The 23074-nt window shown below is 37.8% G+C and overlaps 1 protein-coding gene across 2 annotated transcripts; it reads left to right on the top strand.

The window, feature by feature from the left end:
- The first annotated feature begins 977 nt into the window (after positions 1 to 977).
- On the top strand, positions 978 to 22319 carry LOC139748106 (uncharacterized). Of its 2 annotated transcripts, none has more exons than XM_071660742.1 (12): positions 978 to 1073; positions 3118 to 3170; positions 3780 to 3879; positions 4537 to 4625; positions 5221 to 5289; positions 7331 to 7469; positions 10693 to 10838; positions 13068 to 13173; positions 15758 to 15806; positions 17224 to 17503; positions 18229 to 18375; positions 21969 to 22319. In XM_071660742.1, the coding sequence occupies exons 2-12, from the start codon at positions 3126 to 3128 to the stop codon at positions 22017 to 22019; spliced, it is 1221 nt and encodes a 406-aa protein (XP_071516843.1). In that variant the 5' UTR covers positions 978 to 1073; positions 3118 to 3125; the 3' UTR covers positions 22020 to 22319. The 2 variants fall into 2 exon arrangements, with proteins under 2 accessions (XP_071516843.1, XP_071516844.1); XM_071660743.1 differs by lacking the exon at positions 978 to 1073 and adding an exon at positions 1450 to 1491.
- The last annotated feature ends 755 nt before the right edge of the window (positions 22320 to 23074 follow it).

Below are 23074 nucleotides of genomic sequence, written 5' to 3'. Positions count from 1 at the left end.
AGAAGGATGAGTAAATTTGTTCTGGAACTGCAAGAAAGCTTGAACCCCATTTGAGGTTGACTGAAAAGATAGGTCAACAAGTAGGAATAATAGGGTGGGTTCCCTCATGCAGCAGAGTAAGAAGAGAGCAAAGAACATTTTGTTTTTCTTTTTATGTTATTTAAGACAGCACGGGCAGCTGAAGCCCTAATGAAGGCAGCAAGTATGAATATGTACATGTTTATATATGTATATGTCTGTCTATGTATACGTTGAAATGTATATGTATGTACATGTGCGTGTGTGGGCGTTTATGTATATACATGTGTATGTGGGTGGATTAGGCCATTCCTGGTGTTTCCTTGCGCTACCTCGCCAACGCGGGAGACGGCAGTTAAGTATGATAAATACATAATGATAAAGACACACACACACACACACACACACACATACAAAACACAATCGCTGTTTCCCGCGACAGCGAGGTAGCACTTGGAAACATCCACTCATACACATGTATACAAACGCCCATATACGCAGATATACGTACATATACATATTAATATATACATAATAGAGACATAAATATATACACACTTACACATTCACACTTGCCTGCCCACATCCTTTCCTGTTGCTACCCCGCCACACTGGAAAGAGCATCGCTAACCCCCGCTTCAGATGTATGATATGAATCTATATTAAAGTGTTATTAGTGTACATAATACCTATATATATATTAAAGTGTTATTAGTGTACATAATGTCTATATATAGGCATTCATATATACACATGTACATATTTATACTTAATATATATATATATATATATATATATATATATATATATATATATATATATATATATATATATATAGATTAGATAGATAGATAAATAGATACATACATACATACATACATACATACATACCTAAACTTATCTATAGACGACTTAGGATTATAGTTGGGCATCAGACCGCCAGGGGCGCCTGTGTCGTTGGTGAGGGCGGGAGGCTCGCTCAGGTGTTTCTGGTCTGGTTATCATCATCAGGTGGACCAGCTCGGCGGTCAGACGTAAACAAACCACTCCACCAGGTTTGTCTCGTTATTTCATTACTAAATGTCATTTCGTCAAGTGTTACTCTTGTGCATGAGTGTCATGTGGAAGATGAATGTATATCATGTCCTAGTGACGTCCATTGTTAAATGGAAACTGAATATTTTTGTGTAAAATATCATTGTGAACTTGGGTTAGGTCTTCATAGTCTCCTTCACTTACCTCAAAAGTTCAGGATTTTCAAGTTTAATGGAAATTATTTTGACTTTTAGTAAAGTTTTAGTTTATAGGCCACCATATATGTATGATATGAATTTATATTAAAGTGTTATTAGTGTACATAATACCTGACTTAGGGAGGCTGATGTGGACGACTGACTAGATCATACGAGTAATAGATCAACGATCCAGTTATGGCTTGACTGATTAAGAAAATCGATAAGATTAATAGTAAAGGTAATTATTAATCATTAAGAGAACTTATTAAGACTATAGACTTCACCCAGGGGCAGAGGGACTTATATTAATGTTTAGTTTCACATTTTGAAATATGTCGGCTACATTGTCCTCATCTCCTGTGTATAGTTATGATGGCTTCTGATTAAAAGAATTAAGTACACATTATGAATACAGCTTCCCAGCGGAGCTGATGGCTGAATTTACTGAACTTGAAGTGAATTTAAGGTTGATGTTGGATGTGACGTGAGATTTTCCGCTTTCGCCATACATTTTCCTTGACGAATATAATATTGGTATATTTCTGGTATAACTTTGATTTCAAGGTGAATGCTTGTCGGGTCATATGTTTTACAACTGTATGGCATCCTGTTGTATTGATTTATTCTACATTTTCCTTGATATAAAAAATCTTTATTGCTTTAAATGACGTATTTTACTTGCGAAAGGTTGATCATAATGTGGACCAAAATAAGATCTTCAGATTTCTGTTTCATGTTACAAAATGAAAGAAATTCATGTAAAGGTTATATATACAATAAGTAAGCTGATATACTTAATTAGGCTGTAGCATAACACTTCAGTTTACGTGTAGATGCCTTATGATAATAGTGGAAAAGTGGGTTAGTAGCCATTGAAATTTGACTTACTTTTCCCAGTTAGTTATAAAATGTTTTGATTTTTTATATGCGGTCATTTTGTGCATGTGATGTACTCATATATTGTGGGGGGGTAAAAATTTACGATTTTTTTCTTAAATCATTACAATGCCACATTGGTGCACATGCCACATCAATTTGTGAATCCCTTTTGCCCCTAGGGAAAAATTTAGTAATGATTATAATAATGTAACAGTTTAGTTTATAATGAACACCCAGATGATTCCAAATAATCTGTTAGAACAATTTCTTATGATTTTAGGAAGCGAATGCCTATGATAGCAGCATTTTGTGATGCTATATCTAGTGTCATCATTCTTTTAAGGAAATAATTTTAGTGCATTACATGACAGTGTCACCTCTCAAACGTAGGGAACTGTGAAAATATGAAAAAGGGAAAGTAAATCCCATAACAGCATCACCATTAAAGTTTGTTTTTGATGCATACTGCTGGTAGTCCCTAAATGCTGTCGATGATTTATTAACTTTTGTTGCGTCTTTATTATCTTACATTTTTTTATATGCAGTGTTTATAAAGGATTGCTCTATGATATATGCACCATAGAGTATATCTTATATCTGTATCACTGTTTTGAAGCGAGTTTGTTGAGACGCTTGCTACTATTAGTGCAAAAAAATTTTATTTAAGATAATTATCAGTTTGTGAAGCTGTTTTTGGTCTTATATTGTTCTTTTCTTTATGCATGTGTCAATGAATGACTGTTCTTTAATGTGACATAGTTTAACCAAGTTTCTAGTATTATTATGTTCTCTTATTCAAAACTTAAGATTGAAGTATCACATAAAACTTTTGGTTGCTCTATGTATTACTAAACTCAAGATTGAAGTATCACATAAAACTTTTGGTTGCTCTATGTATTACTAAACTCGTGGTAAGCTCTAGCTGTTAAAACCATTGTGTGGAACTGAAGGTACCTTAGGAAGTAAAATTATTCATCTTTTTCAGATTGAATAATGGCTCCAGGAAGACATCATGTTAGTAAAAGGAGTATGAAGCGAGTAAGTTACTATTGTTATTGTTATAGAAAACCCTTAGCATACAGATAGTCTGCCACATACCTTGGGTGATTCAGATGATCTTGTAGAATGTTATCAAAGAGGATATGTGTGTCAGAAGTTGAGGGAACAAAGAGTATAGGTTGACCTAATTGGAGGTGGAAGAATGAAGCAAAAAATTTTTGATTTTCAGCGATCCAGGGCCTGAATATGCAGGAGGATGAAAGGCATGCAAGGGATAGAGTGAACTGGAAGGTTGTGTGGTATACTGGGGTCGACATGCAGTCAACGGACTCAACTAGAGCATGTGAAACTTCCAGAGTAAACCATGGATCAGTCCGTTGACAACACGTCAACCCCATTATACCACATCATTCCAGTTCACTCTATTCTGTGCATGCCTTTTACCCTCCTGCATGTTGAGGCCCTGTTCACTGAAAATCTTTTTCACTCCAGCCTTCCACCTCCAATTTGGTTTCCCGCTTCTTTTTGTCCCCTCCACCTCTGACCCATATATCTTTAGTACTGCATTATTCTTGCTATTACATAGTTAATTTTAATATATTCTTACAAAAATATACAGAAGGTTTGGAATATTTTCACTATTTGCAGGTAGAAGCAGAAGAGATAATGGAAAAACATATTCGTTACAAGGACTTCTGGACAGTTGATGATACTTTTGATAATTTTTACACTCTGCAAGAAGTCATCGGTAAGAATGAGTTAGTTTTTTTATGTAAATACACATTTTCAGTTTTTTCTTTAACTTTCCTCATTTTACACAAGAGATGTGTGGTCAGGTTACACTTGCATTTATTTATTTATGCTTATGCACAGTATGCCTCCACTGCACATGGTCTGTGATTATTTTTTATTGGGCTGAATGGAAATACTCCATGTCTTCAGGACTTCATTCAATAAATGTTTCCATTTTCCTCTTGGTTGTGTCTTCCTTCATGCCATCAGTTTTACTAAAGTATCATCATTTTCACTATCCCTCGTCCATTTAATTTCATTATATATCCAACTATCTTAGCCTCTCATTCATTCTCGTTTTTAATTTTCCACAAGAAGGAACAGAAAAGGGGGCCAAGTGAGGATATTCCCTTTAAGGCTCAGTCCTCTGTTCTTAAGGCTACCTTGCTAATGTGAGAAATGGTGATTATGTATTAATAAAAAAAAGAGAAGTCAAGGTCTGTTGGGCTTATCTGTGGATAGGAGGCTATGGTTTTAGTGCATTATACATTGAATGTGAGTAAACTGGGCTATTCTTTTGTCTGTGGGAGATGACAAACAGGTATAAAAACAGAATGTTATTTGATATCAGACATATATTTATGATCCTTTTAATCATTCTGTTTATCACCAGATGTATTGTTCAACTCAGTTCAAGGAAATCGCTATGAAGTTGAGTACCTGGATAACCAGAATGTTACTCGTCTTGTTATCCGTTGTCAGGTATGTTCATGTAACCATATTGCATAATATGTTAATGTTATTCAGTTAATTCTGGAAAAATTATGAGCAAGTTGTATTGTCTCCCAGTATTTGTTCAGAGGAATACCCATAGCTTTGCACGAGTCAAAAATTTTACTAAGATAACAAGAACTTAAACAGTTTGGTTATTTATCTACAGTTTTATGACGTAGCTAAAATGTTGCAGTGGTCGTCCTTGTTATTGTTCAAAATTGAAATATCACCGATAGAAAATGCCTGGTGCCTCCTTAATGACAGAATGCTTTGGCTGGTTTCACCACCATGAAAAAGGTTAAAGTAGCAGGCCAGAGAATAATTTGAGTGTAAGATATAAAACTGCATCCCAGTAGGAAGTCAAAGAACCATACGAAACTGATATGAATTGTGACATTTTTTTTGTATGTTTAACATCAATAACAGGTTTTTTTCTCTTGACTTGAAATTTTAATGTCCAAATCTTGACATGTTTGTTGTACAGATTTATATACTGAATGATAAAGACTGTTAGCATCCTGTCCACAATTATACAATCTCCCCTTGTTTCACATGCCCTGGTTCAGACCATATTTTTTTCCAGATCTGCTCCAAGGACTTGACGTACTTTGACCCTTTCATCGCTCACGAAAATAGCGGACCACACATGAAGGTAAGCTGGAATGGCAGTCTACACAAGAAAACATAGGGAGATAATAAACTGCTCAGAAGGGTAAGATAAAAGGCAAGTGAGAATCACACGACACACACACACACACACACACACACACACACACACACACACACACACACACACACACACACATACCAAAAAAGTATGGCACACCACACAGAATCAGCAGGAAGGACGTACACAAGAGTGTGAGCTATATTTGTAGATAAAAAGATGAACCAGATGTCTTACTATGGTGAGTTCATATGCCCCTGGAAGGGGAGAGAGGCTTTGATTACTGAATATTTTGTAATATTTGGTGATGCCACTTGACAAGGAATGGGTGTCAGAGACCTCGGTAGATATATAGGTAGATTGTCAAAATGATACATATTAAACAGCAGCTTACAAGTTATAGAGCGAGTTTGAAAGGCTCAAGAGGAATATTAAGGAAATACACTCTTACTAATTGATTACTAGTAACATTGTGTTATGAAGAATTTTCCTATTATACCATCTAAATCTGTATGAACATGAATTCCTTATCCAGATGCACTTCACTTATTGCATCTGAAACTCCAAGAGTTCTTTTGCTTGAAACAGGTTTTTTTCATCTTTCAGGATTTGATATTTATGATTGGGGAAGTGATGATGTGATGTTCACAGTCATGATCCTCCATACATGTACATGTACATACACATGTAGATATTCATACTTGCTCACTTTCATCCTTTCCTGATGTCACCTCAGCCCACAGGAAACAGCACAAATGCATGAAGGAAAAGAAAAAACATATACATTCGCTTCTTTTCCCTCACCTGATTGCCGTGTCTTGCATCAGCAGTAGCATCAGAAAACAGACGAAGAAAGACCACATTTGCTTACATCCATACATGAGCTGTCATGTGTAATATACCGAAACCATGGCTCCCTATCCACAACCAGGTCCCACAGACCTTTTCCATGGTTTTGTCTGGCTTCTTCAGGTGCCCTAGATCAGTCTACGGACAGCATGCCACCTCCTGCATACCACATCCCTTTGTTTCATTCTATCATGTGCACACCTTTCTCCCTCTTGCTTGTCTAGACTCCAGTTACTCAAAATCTTCTGACATATATCTTCTTTGTCAACCACACATCACTCTTTCTTTCCATATGTCCAAATTATTTCAGCACACCCTCTTCAGCTATATCAGCCATCCTCTCTTATTGCTATTCCTCTCTTTTACCCGCCATTACTTACTTGATCATCTCATTCAGTACATCCACCCTTTTCCTTTCCTTTGCATTTATAGCTTAAGATTCTTATAACACTAATGGTGACCTCAACCATAATGTGCTGTTATATACTAGGTGGTCATGGCTCAGTTCTCTCTTACTTTTTATAGTTTATGTACCCAATAATGTATAGTGTCCATGGAAAGCCTTGTCTGCCTCCCCATATTTTTTCAAAGGCATTGTCACACATTGTAGTACTTTGTCATTTTTCCTTTGGCTTTTATTTCTATCTGAAGATGTGTGGGCATAGAACTGGCAACATTCCTGAAGGATTCTAGGTCCATTATTTTGGGTCCATAGGGTCTTGATTTTCTGATTGAGGCAAGGCATTGGCAGGATTTAACCACCTGATTGTATGTTATGAGCACCCAGTGAACCTGTAAATCTCGTGTTCCCACATTTTCTTGCTTCCAAGTGAGAATTTGGGCTTTCTCCTGCTTAGAAAGGAAAGAACCAACCATCTTGAAGCATGGTTGGAAGAAATACAGTGCCCATAATCGAAACTACAAAAATAAGGTGGCAGTCAGGAAGAGTAAAGATAGAACATCCGTCTCTTAAGATTTGCTGGAGCTCTCAGCTGTAGAAACACCAATCCTGATGACCCAAAATATGATGATTTTACCCTGAGAGCATCATATGCTTGTATCCACAATAAACCTTAAGCTGTGTATCACCTTTAAGAATATATGGGGGAGGCGGCCAGTTTTTTGGGTCACTAAAAACAAATGAAAAATTATATCGTGTCTTAAACTTTTTTGGTAGATTCGACAAAGAATTCTAAATCCAAAGGACCCAGACCTTACTGGCATCATACAACGTCGACCTCATAATGAGCCACGAGGAGTCTTTACAGAAGGTTCACTTGAGGAGGAGATTGATTCTTCTTCACATACCATACTTGGTAAGGCTTTTAATTTTCTTTATTTACGTGCCAACAGGAATACTTTGTTTAGTCCAGTAATAGATTATTCAACTTTTCGTTCTATGAGGTTTAGGAAGGCTCCTCAGTATTTCTGAATACTGGTCAGATATCAAGAACAGAGATTTTGTTGAGTTTGTAATTCCAGGTACACTCTGTAGGGGAAGTAAAGTAGAAAATGGTATTTTGCTTGTTTTAAAGATCATGTTAATCCAATGATGAAAAATGTCTTAGCCATGAGTAATAATGACTTCATTTGTGTTTGAATGTAAGATAAGCTTTGAAAGAAAATAACAGGAAGACTAGTTTAGACACCTACAAAAATGCCAAAGGTATACAAAAGACTATATGTTCAGTTAGCAGAAAATTGTGGATGTTTTAACGCACCAGCATCAAGGACTTTCCAGTAGCTCTGAGTGCTGCCTCTTCCTCAGTTTGCATGATGTTACCCTTATCCACTTATTTGAGAAACTTGATCATGATGAGAACATCATAGAATTGTTCTAGCTACAGAGGAGGATCTTGTTAAAAGTGTTGAATTTAAAAAGTTTGGTACAAGTGGTCACTGACAGATTGCTTTTGAGGTAGCTTTCAGCACTACATGCAATGTTGTTCATTATCAGCACAATTAAATTGTAGATTTTAGAGTTGCTCTTGACAGTTAGATATGGGATGATATTGTCAATGAAAACAGCATACACAGCATAAAACTTTCAGAGTAGGAGAGGGAACATATGTACCATTGCATAGTAGATTTTTATTTTTTCTAAAACAAATATTCATTCTAACCACTGAAGCACAACCCTATATATACCATGTGGCATAACTTTTGTTAGTAGCATTTGATATGGAACTTATTGAATGATTTTATAGATCTGATGTATGATATCAATTGCTCTTTTTCATTATGCATGTTATATTCTATGATAAATCAAGCAGATTCGTCAGACATGAGCAGTCATAAAAAAATCATGCTAGTTAGTAGCATTTGATATGGAACTTATTGAATGATTTTATAAATCTGATGTATGATATCAATTGCTCTTTTTCATTATGCTTCACATGCCTTGATTCAATCCACAGACAGCACGTCAACCCCGGTATACCACATCGCTCCAATTCACTCTATTCCTTGCCCTCCTTTCACCCTCCTGCATATTCAGGCCCCGATCACACAAAATCTTTTTCACTCCATCTTTCCACCTCCAATTTGGTCTCCCTCTTCTCCTCGTTCCCTCCACCTCCGACACATATATCCTCTTGGTCAATCTTTCCTCACTCATTCTCTCCATGTGCCCAAACCACTTCAAAACACCCTCTTCTGCTCTCTCAACCACGCTCTTTTTATTTCCACACATCTCTCTTACCCTTACGTTACTCACTCGATCAAACCACCTCACACCACACATTGTCCTCAAACATCTCATTTCCAGCACATCCATCCTCCTGCGCACAACTCTATCCATAGCCCACGCCTCGCAACCATACAACATTGTTGGAACCACTATTCCTTCAAACATACCCATTTTTGCTTTCCGAGATAATGTTCTCGACTTCCACACATTCTTCAAGGCCCCCAGAATTTTCGCCCCCTCCCCCACCCTATGATCCACTTCCGCTTCCATGGTTCCATCCGCCACCAGATCCACTCCCAGATATCTAAAACACTTCACTTCCTCCAGTTTTTCTCCATTCAAACTCACCTCCCAATTGACTTGACCCTCAACCCTACTGTACCTAATAACCTTGCTCTTATTCACATTTACTCTTAACTTTCTTCTTCCACACACTTTACCAAACTCAGTCACCAGCTTCTGCAGTTTCTCACATGAATCAGCCACCAGCGCTGTATCATCAGCGAACAACAACTGACTCACTTCCCAAGCTCTCTCATCCCCAACAGACTTCATACTTGCCCCTCTTTCCAAAACTCTTGCATTTACCTCCCTAACAACCCCATCCATAAACAAATTAAACAACCATGGAGACATCACACACCCCTGCCGCAAACCTACATTCACTGAGAACTAATCACTTTCCTCTCTTCCTACACGTACACATGCCTTACATCCTCGATAAAAACTTTTCACTGCTTCTAACAACTTTCCTCCCACACCATATATTCTTAATACCTTCCACAGAGCATCTCTATCAACTCTATCATATGCCTTCTCCAGATCCATAAATGCTACATACAAATCCATTTGCTTTTCTAAGTATTTCTCACATACATTCTTCAAAGCAAACACCTGATCCACACATCTTTCATTAATGTGGGTGGAAATTAGCAGACTTCCATTCCTCCAGAACTTTCCCCAGAACAAGTGACCTATTGGAAAGAGCAGTCAGGGGTTTAATTCTTCACCTATTTCATTGTCCTCAGATATATTTCATCTGGGCTTACAGTTTTGATTACTGTCATTCCAGTTTGTTATGATAGTATGTTTGACATAGAGGATTGCCTGTATGAGATTTCATTTACCCTAGAACAGTATCTTTTGATTCTGTTAGACCTGATGCTTCTCGAAGTTCATTTGTTCAATAGGTTTCTCATCTGTGTATAACCACATGGGTCCTTCTACCTTAAGTTCCTGTTCAGACATCGCTGAGGCTGGGTGAGTCTCTCCGTGCTCCTATTCCTCTTTTTGTGTTTTATGATGTTTAGGTCTGGTATACCCATGGATAGTGTTAGTGTGGGGATAAATGGCCTACAGCTGATGGTAATGCAGGAAAACTCTCCATCAGTCAGCAGAAAGTTAATGGACTGGAGAATGGATACCTCCAGTATTGTCCTTATAATGCATAGTTTTTGTTTAGATAAGAATAACTTTTTTTGTATCAGTTTTCAAAGATTTTTGCTTCTTTACATCTTTATATCTTATATCTTAATATAGTAAAGATTACCTGTTTTCAGTAAATTGCTGTTAAACTTCTTTATTCTTTATTTTTCTCCACTGTTCTGCAGGACCAATGGTAATGAAATATTCCTAACATGTGTTGATGGTGTACTTGGGTTAATGGGAGAAATTTGTGGCAAGGCATTAGGATAATGTATGATGGACATTTTGTGTTGGCTATTTTGCTGTGTAGTGTTTGTTGGTTGTTTTCATGTTGATAGTCTCCTGAAAGCTGAGTATGCAAGTTGATAACATTTAAGTCATCTTACATAGAATTTTTTTTTTTTTATTATTCCAAATGGATGCAGGTGTGCAGTTTGTTTATAAGGAAGTGGTAAATGGACAAGAGACCTTCACCTGCCAGCTTTGTCAGCAAGACAGTAGTGTAACACGCATTCGATCTTCCAGAATGTTCACGCACCTAATCTCCAAGGCACACACCAGGAAATACATGGTAGGATATGATTTATTTGGGAAGAATAGGCAATTTTGACACAGTTGTAAGTTATCCAAAAAAAAAATAATTTCATGAGAATAGTTAAATATTTGATTAGGAATGGAAATGAAATAGATTATAAACATTGGTTTCTATGAAGTATTGGGAGAGAATTTTCCCATTATATATTATAAACATGCGGTATACAATGGGCAATGTGTTTTCAGTTGACTGAAGTGGGCTGTATGTAGCAGCTAGAAGAAACCATGGAAAGGTCGTAGGGGCCTGATTGTGGACAGGAAGTCGTGGTTTTAGAGCATTTCACGTGATGGCTGGAGAGTGGATGTGAGTGAACGATGCTGTTTCTTTGTCTCTTCATGTTGCTACCTTGTTAACACAGAAGCAGTGAACAAGTATGATTTTTTTCATACATGTTCGCCAATTCCCACATTAGCAAGGTAGCGCTAGGAACAGATGGAGAAATGGCCTCATTTTCTCACTTCCACTCTTTAGCTTTCATGTATAATGCACTGAAACCAAGCCCCCTATCTACAACCAGGCACCAGAGACCTTTCCATGGTTTCCCCCAAATGCTTCATATGCTGTGGTTCAACCCACTGGCAGCACATTATTTCCTGTAAACTACATTGTTCCAATCTGTTTTATATAAAACCTTGTATACTTTACACCCTCCTGCATGTTTAGTCCTCAAGCATCAAAAGCATCTTTGACTCCATTCATCCACCTCCCCCTTGATTTCACACTTTTTCCTGTTCCTTCTATTTCTGACTTATGCTCTCTTATTCATCCTTTACTCCCTCATCCTCTGCTTATGTCCAGATTATTTGAGCACTTCTTCAGCTGTTCCACATACACTTTTATTACTGCACCTCTTTCTTACCCTATCATTTCTTGTTCAATCAATTCTCCTTACACCCATCATACAGCTCACTTCAGCTCTTATTGTTCCACTTGCTGTTTTATCTACTCCTAGGCATCAAAAGCATTCCACTTTCTCCAGATTTTTTCTCTCTTTTTCTCAATTTTTTTTTCTCACTTTATTGCCATTTCCTAGGGTAGTTAGTTACATACATACAGTACCTGACAATGCAGTAGGTATGAGGGGGGTCCATGGCAAATATATTTATGCAAATCACTTAACCCCACCTAAAGGAGTGTTCATGTCTACCAATGAAGTTGGCGCCCTCAAGTGAGCTGCTGTAGGAGATGGGAATTGCCTTATGTTTCCTTTTTTTTCATGAATCTTCATTGATTTACCCTTTTCGTACCTCTAATACCAATCATGGTTGGAAATACTCTCCTTACAAGTAGCAAAATAGTTCTGTAGTTGAATTTTATGTGGTAATAAGCCACTTCAGGAAATTTCCAATATTGCCAGTGTGAGCTTGAGATCATTATAATGATGGGTGAAGAAATTTGATGAAAGCAGCGGCGCCACTGCACTGAGCCATGTGAAACGGCCTGGGAAGGCCAGAAAAGCATCTCCACAGTCTCTGAATGTTCTTAAGTGTCAAGTGGATGCAGATATATGCTTGAGTTCAAAAGAATTAAAAGGAAAAACCCTAGACTGCTCAGTGATATGTTGGTAATGCCACTATTATCAAATTTCTTCACCCATCATTGTAACGGTCTCTAGTTCACACTGGTGATATTAGAAATTTCCTTAAGTGGCTTATTTCCCTTGTAAAGTGTAATTACAGAAGCTGTTTCATCACTTGGAAGGAAAATATTCCTAACCATAGTAGGTGGTAGAGGTATGACCATGGAAAATTACAACAGAAATCCAGGACATAAGAGAACACAACAAGGTATTCCTGTCTCCTGCAACATCTACACTGCTGCACAGGTGGTCTCATGTAGTATGCTGGCACAGCAATGTTGCCACATCTCTCCGTAGAGGGTGTCAACTAAATTGGTAGACACCAACACTATTTTAGGTGGGGTAAACTGATTTGCATCATTATAATTGCCATGGACCCACCTTACACCTACCTCATTGTTGGGCATTGCTTATACACTCAACAGACTTGTTTACATGTAATTCAAGCATTTGCACTTGTCCTCTTTGCTTTTATATATGAGCACAGTCTGTATTTTACCAGTCCTCAGGCACCTCACCTTTGGGCTATACAAGTATTAAATAGCCATACTGTGGAATTTATCTTAAATTCTGGTACTTCATGATTATTTATGAAGTGTCTCAGTGATTATATCTCCATTTTACAGGACGTAAAGTTTGGATATGTTAACAAACAACTTGCTGAGTTTGATAAAACAGCACAACAGTATGAAGAGTATGAAGGAAAAATCCATTCACCGATTGTTGATTTCAGTAAGTGATGCTGGCCAGTATTACATGGAGGTCATGTAGTAACTGTTACCTGAATGTAATAGCATTTTAATAGTCAAGTGAATTTTAAGTCAAGAATTCCAGTAGAAGCTAAAAAGGTTAGATCTCAAAATGAATGGAACAAAATTGAATAAGAGATCATTCATAAATGGGACCACTTATATACTGAATGGAACTTGAAAGAAAATGAGAGGGTTGTAAAAGAAAAATATTGATGGTGCCTCTGTGAACAACAAAATGGGATCGTAGGAGTGTTTGATAGCTGATATCATGTCAAGCTTGGTTTGCTGTTGTCATATTTATGTGATTTCATGAGTCCATTCTTTGCTATGTTGGGTTAACCCTGTGAAGGCTGAAAATGCAAGTAGTAATTAGGCTCCAACTGTTTTGTTGGAATTATAGCAATCTCAATATCCTTATATAATTGTATGAGGATGGTAATAAGAATTTCCCAGGTCTGTGGCCTGCCTGGCTAGCTTGAGATATATTCCCTGGGAATATATGGGTCAGAGTCATCCTACCCTCATAATTTAGTAAGGTGGCACCAGCCTTTGCTTACTCTTTGTGAATGAGCCTGAGATATTTGGAGCCACTCACTTGTTTAACAGGCCTACCATGTCATCATCTACCATGTGGCTGATGTCACTGCCCCTTCTACCTGCTGCTTGGAGCTCATTTCGTAGGAATCATGAATGCAAATAGAAATATACAACTTGGCTTGCTGCTGTCAACTGGCTTTTCCTTGATCAGCCATTTCCTGTCATGTGCATTGTACCTAAACCACTGCTTCCTCTTCACAGCCAGGCCCCATACACATTTCCATAGTTTATCCAGCCACTTCACATGTCCTGGTTCAGTCCATTGAGAGCACATTGACCCTAGTATACCACATCATTCCAATTTACTCTGTACCATGCATGCCTCCTGCATGCTCAGGCCTCAGCCACTCAAAATCTTCACTGCATCCTTCCATCTCCAATTTGGTCTTCCCCTTCCCCTTGTTCCCTCCGCTTCTGATGCATGTATCCTCTTTTTCAACCTCTCCTCTATATGTCCAAACCATTTCAGCACACCCTCTCCAGCTTTATCAACCACATTTTTTTTATTACCACGCTTCTTTCTTTCCCTTTTATTACTTGATCAAACTGTCTATCAGTATCTCTGATGCCTGTTCCAATTGGAACTCCCTCATAGAGGTGGCCATGGCAACAGAGTCTCCATAACTAAAGAATTCCAGTGCTGCTTTTTAGCCTTTAGGGCCTTACCCTTAACAGGCTACTGGCAGAGGGCAAGTCTAGCACAGTGTTGCAGAGGCTTCAATCTAATGTTCCTAATGACTACTTCTGTCTAATACTCCTAGCTACTGCTTCTCCCTAATGTTTCTACCTAATAATTCTGCCAAAATGTTCCTACCTATTACTTCTTTCTAAAGAGAAGGGTAGGTATGAAGACTTTTGGGTATGAGGGGACCTAAGAAGTAAGTCATTCGTTGTTTGCTGGTGGCTGATTCGAGTGAGAAACTGTGTGAAAAAGTGTATGAGTATGAGAGAGTGTGTGAAAGGAGAAAGTTTAATGTAAATATAGATAAAAGCAGTCCTCAGGTTAAGTAGTGCAAAGTTACAGTTTAGTTGGTATGTGAGTTTGAAAAAAGAAGACTTGGAGGAAGTAAAGCGTTACAGATACCTGGAAGTGGACATGGCAGTGAATTGAACCCCAGAAGCTAAGATAAGGTATAGGGTAAGGGGGAAAAGGTTCTCGAAGCATTGAGAAATGCATGAAAAAAGAGATCACAATCTGGGGAGGTGAAAATGAGTGTTTGTAGGTATAGTAGTCCTGATGGTGTTAGATGGCCATAGATGAGAATGTGTGGAAGAGGGGGAATGTGTTGGAAATTAAATATTTAAGGACACCTGTTGATGTGAGAAGGGTTGATCAAGTAAATGATAATAGGGTAAGAGGGAGTTGTAATAAGAGGAGTATGGTTGAGAGAGCTGAAGAGGGTGTGCTGTAATGGTTTGGACATTTGGAGTGAAAGAGTGAGGAGAGATTGACAAAAAGGACATAAATGTTGAAAGTGGAAGGGACAAGAAGGGGAACACCAAATTGAAGAAGGAAGGATGGAGTGAATAAGATTTTCAGTGCTCGAGGTCCGAACATGTAGGTGGGTGAAATACGCAGATGAGATAGAGTGAATTAGACCAGTGTGGCATACAGGGAGTAATGGGCTGAACCAGGTATATGAAGCAGGTAGGGGAAATTATGGAAAGGTCTGTGGGACCTGGCTTTGGATAGTGAGCTGTGGTTTTGGTGCATTACACATGACAGCTAGAGATTGTATGTGAGAAAATGAAGTCTTTTCTTCATCTGTTTCTGGCACTATCTCACTAATACTGGAAGCTGTGAAAAAGTATGGAAGAAAGATTTTATCACGGATAGATTCCATATCTTGAATAATCCACAATATCATGCATCATGATTTTAAAGATATGTCATATTGTCATTATTAGACTTAGAACCTTACCTTTTTCCACTTCATGTTTGATTTTAAAAGTTTGTTACTTTCCAGCAAAGCAGCTGCTACCGTACATGGTTGGTGATACATCTGGATATTCCAGGTAAGTGATGTACTTTTGCCATTGATAACTAAAGGTATGTGTATTTATAAATGTACTGGTAGTTCCTGACTTCACCTGGTTGTAGTTATGCTCAGTGAAAAGTCACCTATAGAAAGGATGTATCATTGGAGTAAAATCTCAGGAATGAACCTGTCTCTCCATAGGAAACCATTCCTTTCCTGCTGTTGATTGTAGTGCAGTCTTGGGGCTGCAGAAGGGATTCTTGCCGTTATGTAATAATATAGATGTACATATGTGGGTAAAAGATTCTCACTGCAGTATGTCTGAACAGGAAAGCCAGGAATTGACAATTGAGATAAACAATGTATGTTAATGAATGTAATAAATAGATTTATTGAAGTATTGATATGAAGTAATTATTTCGGGGCTTTTGTCAGTCTCCGGTGAATGCTTGCACTCCTTGAATGTATATGTGCTATATATAATATTATACTTGATCACCATTTCCAACACCAGCGAGGTAGCACCAGGAAGAAAGACCCATCCACTCAAATATTTATCTCTCTGTATCTCTGACACCTGTCCCAACTGGAACTCTCTTGAAGGGGTGGCCACAGCAGCAGTCTCAACTAAACTCCAGTGCTGCTTCTTAGCCTTTAGTACCTCACCCTTAACAGGCTACTGGCAAAGGGCACAGTGTTTGCAGAGGCTCCTACCTAATGTTTCTAATGACTACTTCTATCGAATGCTCCTACCTACTGCTTATACCAATTTGTCAAAAGGCAGGGCTAGTGCATAGTGCTCACCACAGGAAAATCTAGTGATGAAGAATGAGCTGCATGAGTCAAGTGTTGTCAAGTGTTACGTATGACAAGTAGAGATTGTATGTTGTGGACAGAATGCCAGTACTTACTTCTCTGCATTTCATCTCTGCATGTTACCACTTTCCCATTTGCCCACTTCACTGATGTTCTCATTTGTGCTCATGTTTTTCTTGCACTCTTCACCTCTTTATATGATATTTTCTTATTCTTTGAAAAGCTTGTTGATAATCACTCACCCCAGCTCTCATTTGCTCTTTGTTTCAACTCCTGCATTTCCCTCTTGACCTTCTGACTCTTTTTCTTGTACATTTCCCACTTACCTGCAAAACATTGGTAAATCCAATAGAAACCTCATTGGGCTCCATTTAGACACTTAAAAGAAAAAAGTGCTTTAGAAGAGAAACACTGATAACTAATTAAAATAATTATTTCCAGGCTATGGTTTCTATGCTCTACATGTGACAGCTAGAGAATAATATGAGCGAATGAGACCTTTTTCAGCCTTTCCTGCTGCTACCTCATTAATGCAGGAAACAGTGAGCAAGTTTAACAGAAAGAAAAGGATTTTCAGGCTGTTTAATGAAACTTGCATATAAGTACAAATATATATATGAACGTCTAATTTTTTTCAGTTCACATGGATCTTCATCACATGGACGATCAAGGAGCTGTCCAAAGAATCAATCACACACTCATCGCTCACATTCTCGGAGCCGAAGATCCCATAGTCCTTCTTGCGGCTATATGTCTGAAAGTTCATCATGTAGTATTCATTCCCAAAGTCTGTCACCGAGTTCATGTAATTCTCCACCTCCAGAGTTTTTGAAACCTCCATTGGTAGATGCAGAAGCAACAGTTGATATGTCAGAACATCCAAGACCCATTTCAAAAGAAATAAATCTTTTGCAGGAGGTGAGTTTTTATTTAGTTGTTGAACCATTTCATTGCTTCACACACATCATAGGGTAGTGCTCTACACCATGATTGTGGACTGGTGTTTTGGTGCATTACATGATAGCTAGAGAATGGATGTGAGACAATGTGGCATTTCTTCGTCTGTTTCTGGCTCTGCCTCACTAATGCTTGAAACATGTATGAAAGAAAAAGAAAGAATGATGTAGCATCTCCTCACACACTTGTTAGGTTTTTAGTTAAAAATACTTAAGATTTCTCATTTTAAATGATAAGAGGTCAGCATTTAGTGACATATACAGAAAAATTTTAATTTTGAAATAAACCTTGGTGTAGTATTGTGGTATGTAAGGTTTACTTAAGAGATGGTAACTTCTTTTACTTTACAATGTCTGCTTACACATGATTACTCTGTGGCTGTCAGCAATTCAGTGGTGTGCCATTTTGATAACTGCTACTTTCTGTACACCTCAAAGCTTTGGAACTCTCTTCTCATGTCTTTCCCAAGAACTGTGACCTGGCACATTTTAAAAGATGGGTTTTTCATTTCCTCCAAAGTTCATTGATACTTTCCCTTGTCTTTTCTTTTTCCCTTTCATAATTCTCTCTATTTTTCAATTAAGGTCAGGCCTTGATGTGGACTTTTGTCCTTGACTGGAGAAAGGAAAACAAAATTCTTATTCTTTTAAGGTCTCATGTTAATGATATATGTTTAATCTTTTTAGATGGAGTGTCTAGAAATGCTGATTGAAGATAAAGACATGCAGGAGCTACTTGTACAAAGTCTGTGGGTACTCACCAATAAGCTTGAAAAGTACTATCATCGAACAAACGCACTGTTCCATGGTGATGGTGCAACTTATCCTCTCACGGTAAGTAATGATTTATGATATTATTCATGTTTCTAGAATATATAAACATTACATGAACACTTATATATGTTTGTGGTAATTTGTCTCAGTAGGCTAGACTAGTCCTCTGCCAGTGGCCTCTTAAAGGGTGAGGCACAAAAGGCTAAGAAGTGGCACTAGAGTTCATTCACAAGTTATGGAGACTCTGTTGCTGTGGCCACTCCCTTGAGGGAGTTCCTAAATGGAACAGGCATCAGAGATATAGATAGATAGGTACTAGTTGGTTGGCAGCGTACGATCAGGGAGGTATATTACCAGTACTACCCGCTGGGGTATCGGGAGGGTTAGTGATGGCTGCATAGTGCACCAGTGTTTCAGTGGTTGTCAAGTGCACTCCTCTGACCCAGGTAGCTGCCTTTTCTTTCTGTCTCACCCTCACATGGACTTCTGGCATTCTGTCCACACACATACAATCTCTCCTTGTTACACAGAACTCTTAACTCACACAGCTCATTCTTCGTAACTAGATTTTCCTGCGGTGAGCGCTGTGTGCTAGCCCTGGCTTTTGGCATAATGATAGGAGCAATAGATAGAAGTAGTAGGTAGGAACATTTAGTTAGGAGTATTAGGTAGAAGTCGTTGGCAGCACATTAGGTAGGAGCCTTGCGAACACTATGTTAGACTTGCCCTCTGCTTGTAGCCTTTTAAGGGTGAGGCACTAATGGCCAAGTAATGGTATTGGAGTTCCTTAGTTATGGAATTCCAGGAGGAAACAGGCTTCAGAGATAGATAGATAGTGTATATCTCACTATCAAGTTGGCTTTCTGTTTTAAAGGTTATGGTACAACTTACCACTGTCCTTAGTAGAACTATGATTCATGTAGAGTTGACCATTGGTGATTTGCAAGAGAAATTCTCCAGTAGATGGCTAGTTCCTATAAACAGTGCGTACATTGCAAAGTCGTTTGTACTGTTGCTATGCCCACATATGCAACATAACTCAAGCAGTCCTCAAGTTTCCTCAAATTAATGAATTTCTACTACTGAAAGTTATTGTAACCACAGAACCCCTTTTCTGGCTCGTCTTCAGCTTCAAGGCCATTTTCTATGTAGAAATTGAAGAAAGTTGGGCATGGGTTCCTTTGACATGGGAATGTTCTCCATGATCCTATACTCCTTACCTTCTGCTTATAATGTTAAGCGTCGTCAAATGTGACTTACGACTTTCTATGTTACAACTTCAAAGGTAGTGTCCAGGAACACTTGGCATTGATAGCTGACATGTATTCACTAATGACTGCTTTGACATGATTCATTTGTTTTTCAAAAGATTCATAATAGCACATATTTTTTTTATATATATTTCCTGTATTAATACGGCAATGCCCAGAACAAATGAAGAATAGCCAAATATGTTCACATCAACCCTAGTTGTCTTGTATAATTTATCACAGATATGTATAATGCCCCAAAACCTGATCCTCCATCCACAGACCTTTATATTGATGTGAAAGATAAAAAATATTGTAAGAAGCAATAGGAGGATTAAATCCCATCTCAAAAAGTTAATTTTTCTGGCCTAAGAATTATGATTATACATAGATGTAAAAGAAGTTCTGAAAGAAGCAATAGGGATTTTTGATCCCTACACAGAAAGTTAATTTTCACTGGCCTGTAGCATCTATGTTCTGTATTGAAAAACTTCTGTGAGTCCATTAGAGGTGTTCGAGAATCTTTGTTAATGAGACAAGAGGGCATGTTTTGTGTGCAAGAAGCCTGCATGATGACATGATGAAGTATGCATTGTATCTTATGCATGGATGCTAACCATTTGTTGTCATAGGTTCCTGTAGGTGAAGAATGAAAACATTAGTAATTAACTTGTATAGTGAAGTAGGAATATTGACTGTATATTGTATAAGCTATAAAGTTGTAAGAAAGGCAGGGTGTGAGAGAAAGTCTTTAGAAAGATGATGGCAAGACATCTAAAGATGATGTGTTTCTAATGTCCATGTAGAATGTGACATTTCTAATTATTTTCACAAAGTGAAAACTGCTTTCATTTATCCCTTTCTTCAAACTCTATCCTGGATGACTCTGACTTTTCTTTTCCCTCTAATACACCTTTTACTCAGCTTATGCCCCTCCTTGTAATCTCTTTTCATACTCTCTAAGAGTACTTCTCTTTTTGGATACAAGTAAGGTGTATAGAGCAGATGGCATCCCTCCTTGTATTCTTAGGCGGTTTGCATTCATGCTGGCTTATCTGTCTGTTTTGTATCTTCTTAAAACCCACTGTTTCTTTTCTTTGGAAAATGGTTTTTTACAGCCTATCCCAAAGCAGGATGATCATTCTAATCCCTCCAACCAGGTTACCTGTTGCTCTGACTAATACTATTTCCAAGGCCTTTGAATCTCTTTTGAACCTCTGCTTTTGTAAGCATCTCGAAATTTCACAGTCTGCTCTCACATGCCTGGTCATCCAGTATCAGAGACTTTAGAAAAACCTGTGTTGTTGCCCTATACTAATATATATCAAAAGTTTTTAACAAAGTGGGATTGTAGGGTCTAATCTCCAAGCTCCCTTCCTTTGGTTTTACCACTTACTCTTTTTTCTTTCATGTCAAGGTTACTCAGTGACACATCTGTATCCATAATTGTTGGAGTCAAATTATCCCTTTTTCTGGTCAACATAGGTGTCTCATAAACTCTTGACCCTTTTTAACTCCAATCTTTTTTTTCCTTTTTTTCAACAAATAATGAAATGTGCTCGTACATTGTTTCCATCACAGCTTCCATTTTGCCCCAGGCGTACAATTTCAGTTAATTTACTGTCTGTGATTCTCACCTTATCAATTTGGTTGTTTTTGTCTTCTCCGATTTCAAATCTGTTTTCATTTTCCACTACTCTCCATGTTCTGTCATCAACTTTCATTGCATTCTGTTTGCATCTCTGTCTGTGCCTATTCTTGTTTATCATACCTAACATGGTCAGTCTTGTTTTTCCTTCTGTATCATTTGATGCAAGTACTTTTGATTAGATATTACATTATATATAAAATCCTTGCTTGTACAGTTTCTGAGGGGTTTTAAATTTTGCATCTTTTTCCTCATTTACATTCACTGAATGTATCACAGTGGTTTTACACAACTTGGTGTTGGTGTGTAGAACCACAGTTAACATTTAATATCCTCTTATGTTGTACCTAACACAGTAGAGCTTCTGAATTCAGAATAATGGATGTTCATTTCTTTATTTGTGGTCAGATTCATATCTTACTGTATGATAGTTCTTTTATGTTGATTTCACCACCACATCAGTGACCATTTCTTCCCTATAGAATTTGAATTCATCATTTAACCCACTTCCTTCTATCATTCCTAATTTTTTCTTGTGATTTCATTTTTTCCCCTCAGTCGTAGCCACCTGATTGTCTTGCCAGTTCACAGTCATTTTTATCATTGTTTGTGTCAGAGATACAGATAGATATTCCCCTTGGAAATAAGCTGGATAAACTTTTAGAAAGAGATCCTGGTTAGCACCGGGATTTTTTTTTTTAAATTAGTCTTGGGGTGATAATGATAAATAAATTACATTGTTTTTTCTTCTGCAGAGCTGTACACGCAAAGTGAAGCAGAAAATCAGTGAGCTCGAGATCCTTTGAAATAATATTACAATTCTAGATTTTTCCCCCAAGGGGTTTGAACATCATGCCTTCTGGTAGGTAGTCTTAAAAATCTACTTCCCTTTGTTAATCTAGATGTGTTCATTATTATAAAGGACAGTATGCTAGTTTTCAAAAACCTTGTTACTTTCATGTGTCCAAGCCTTAATCTAGATGTCTTTAAAATTACTTAAAAGGGGCTTCATGTCATATTCTAAAGCCTTGTTCTTTTGAGTATCAGACCTTAGGGATGCCAGATGTAAAAGCTGTTACTTTTTTTAAATAAAACTAACAATAAGATTTAACTCAATTTTCTTCCCTTATTGGAATCTAATTCATATTTGACATGATTTTGCCAGTGAGCAGGGCTAGTGAATAGTACTTACTGTAGGAGACTATATGGGGTTATGCCAAAAGTCATGTGAGCTATATGTTGTCAAGTGTTTTGTGTGAAAAGGAGAGGTTGTATGTTTGTGAAGTGAATGTGAGCATCCCAAGTGTAGGTGAGGTAGAAGGAAGAGGCAGAAACATAGGCCAAAGGAATGAAACTACACAGCCGTCACTAAACCTCCCAGTACCGAGGTGGGAATTACCAGTAGAATTTCCATGGTCAGTGGCTGCCATCAGAGTACTGCCTACCAAGGGAGAAAGAGAGAATCTTCTTTCATACGTGTTTGACACTTCTCATGTTAGCAAGGTACTGCCAGGAACAGATGAAGAAGGTGTATTGTGTAGTGTGCATAGTGTAATATTTCTGCTTATATTCATCTTCACCACCAAGTGTACTGGGATTGGAATAAAGTGTACTGGGAGTTTGAGTCAAGTGCAATGATTGTCCAGTGTAACCAAGTTGTACGAAAGTGTCAAGTGTCATGGGTTAGTACCCCACTTTGCTCGTGTGATGTACTGGTGAAGATTTCTGTAAACAAGCAAGTGTTCATACTTGTATAGAATTTGTGGTTAGGTGATTCCTGTCAAGAGTTAAAATATGCCTGACAACACAAAGAAATTCAGGGAAACCCAAGATGTACATTTTCTGTACCAGTACACTAAAG

Source organism: Panulirus ornatus, chromosome 72 (assembly GCF_036320965.1).
Source record: "Panulirus ornatus isolate Po-2019 chromosome 72, ASM3632096v1, whole genome shotgun sequence".
In the NCBI taxonomy this organism is placed as follows: Eukaryota; Metazoa; Arthropoda; class Malacostraca; order Decapoda; family Palinuridae; genus Panulirus; species Panulirus ornatus.
Note: the sequence above shows the minus strand (reverse complement) of the source record. Positions and strands in the feature narration are given on the sequence as shown.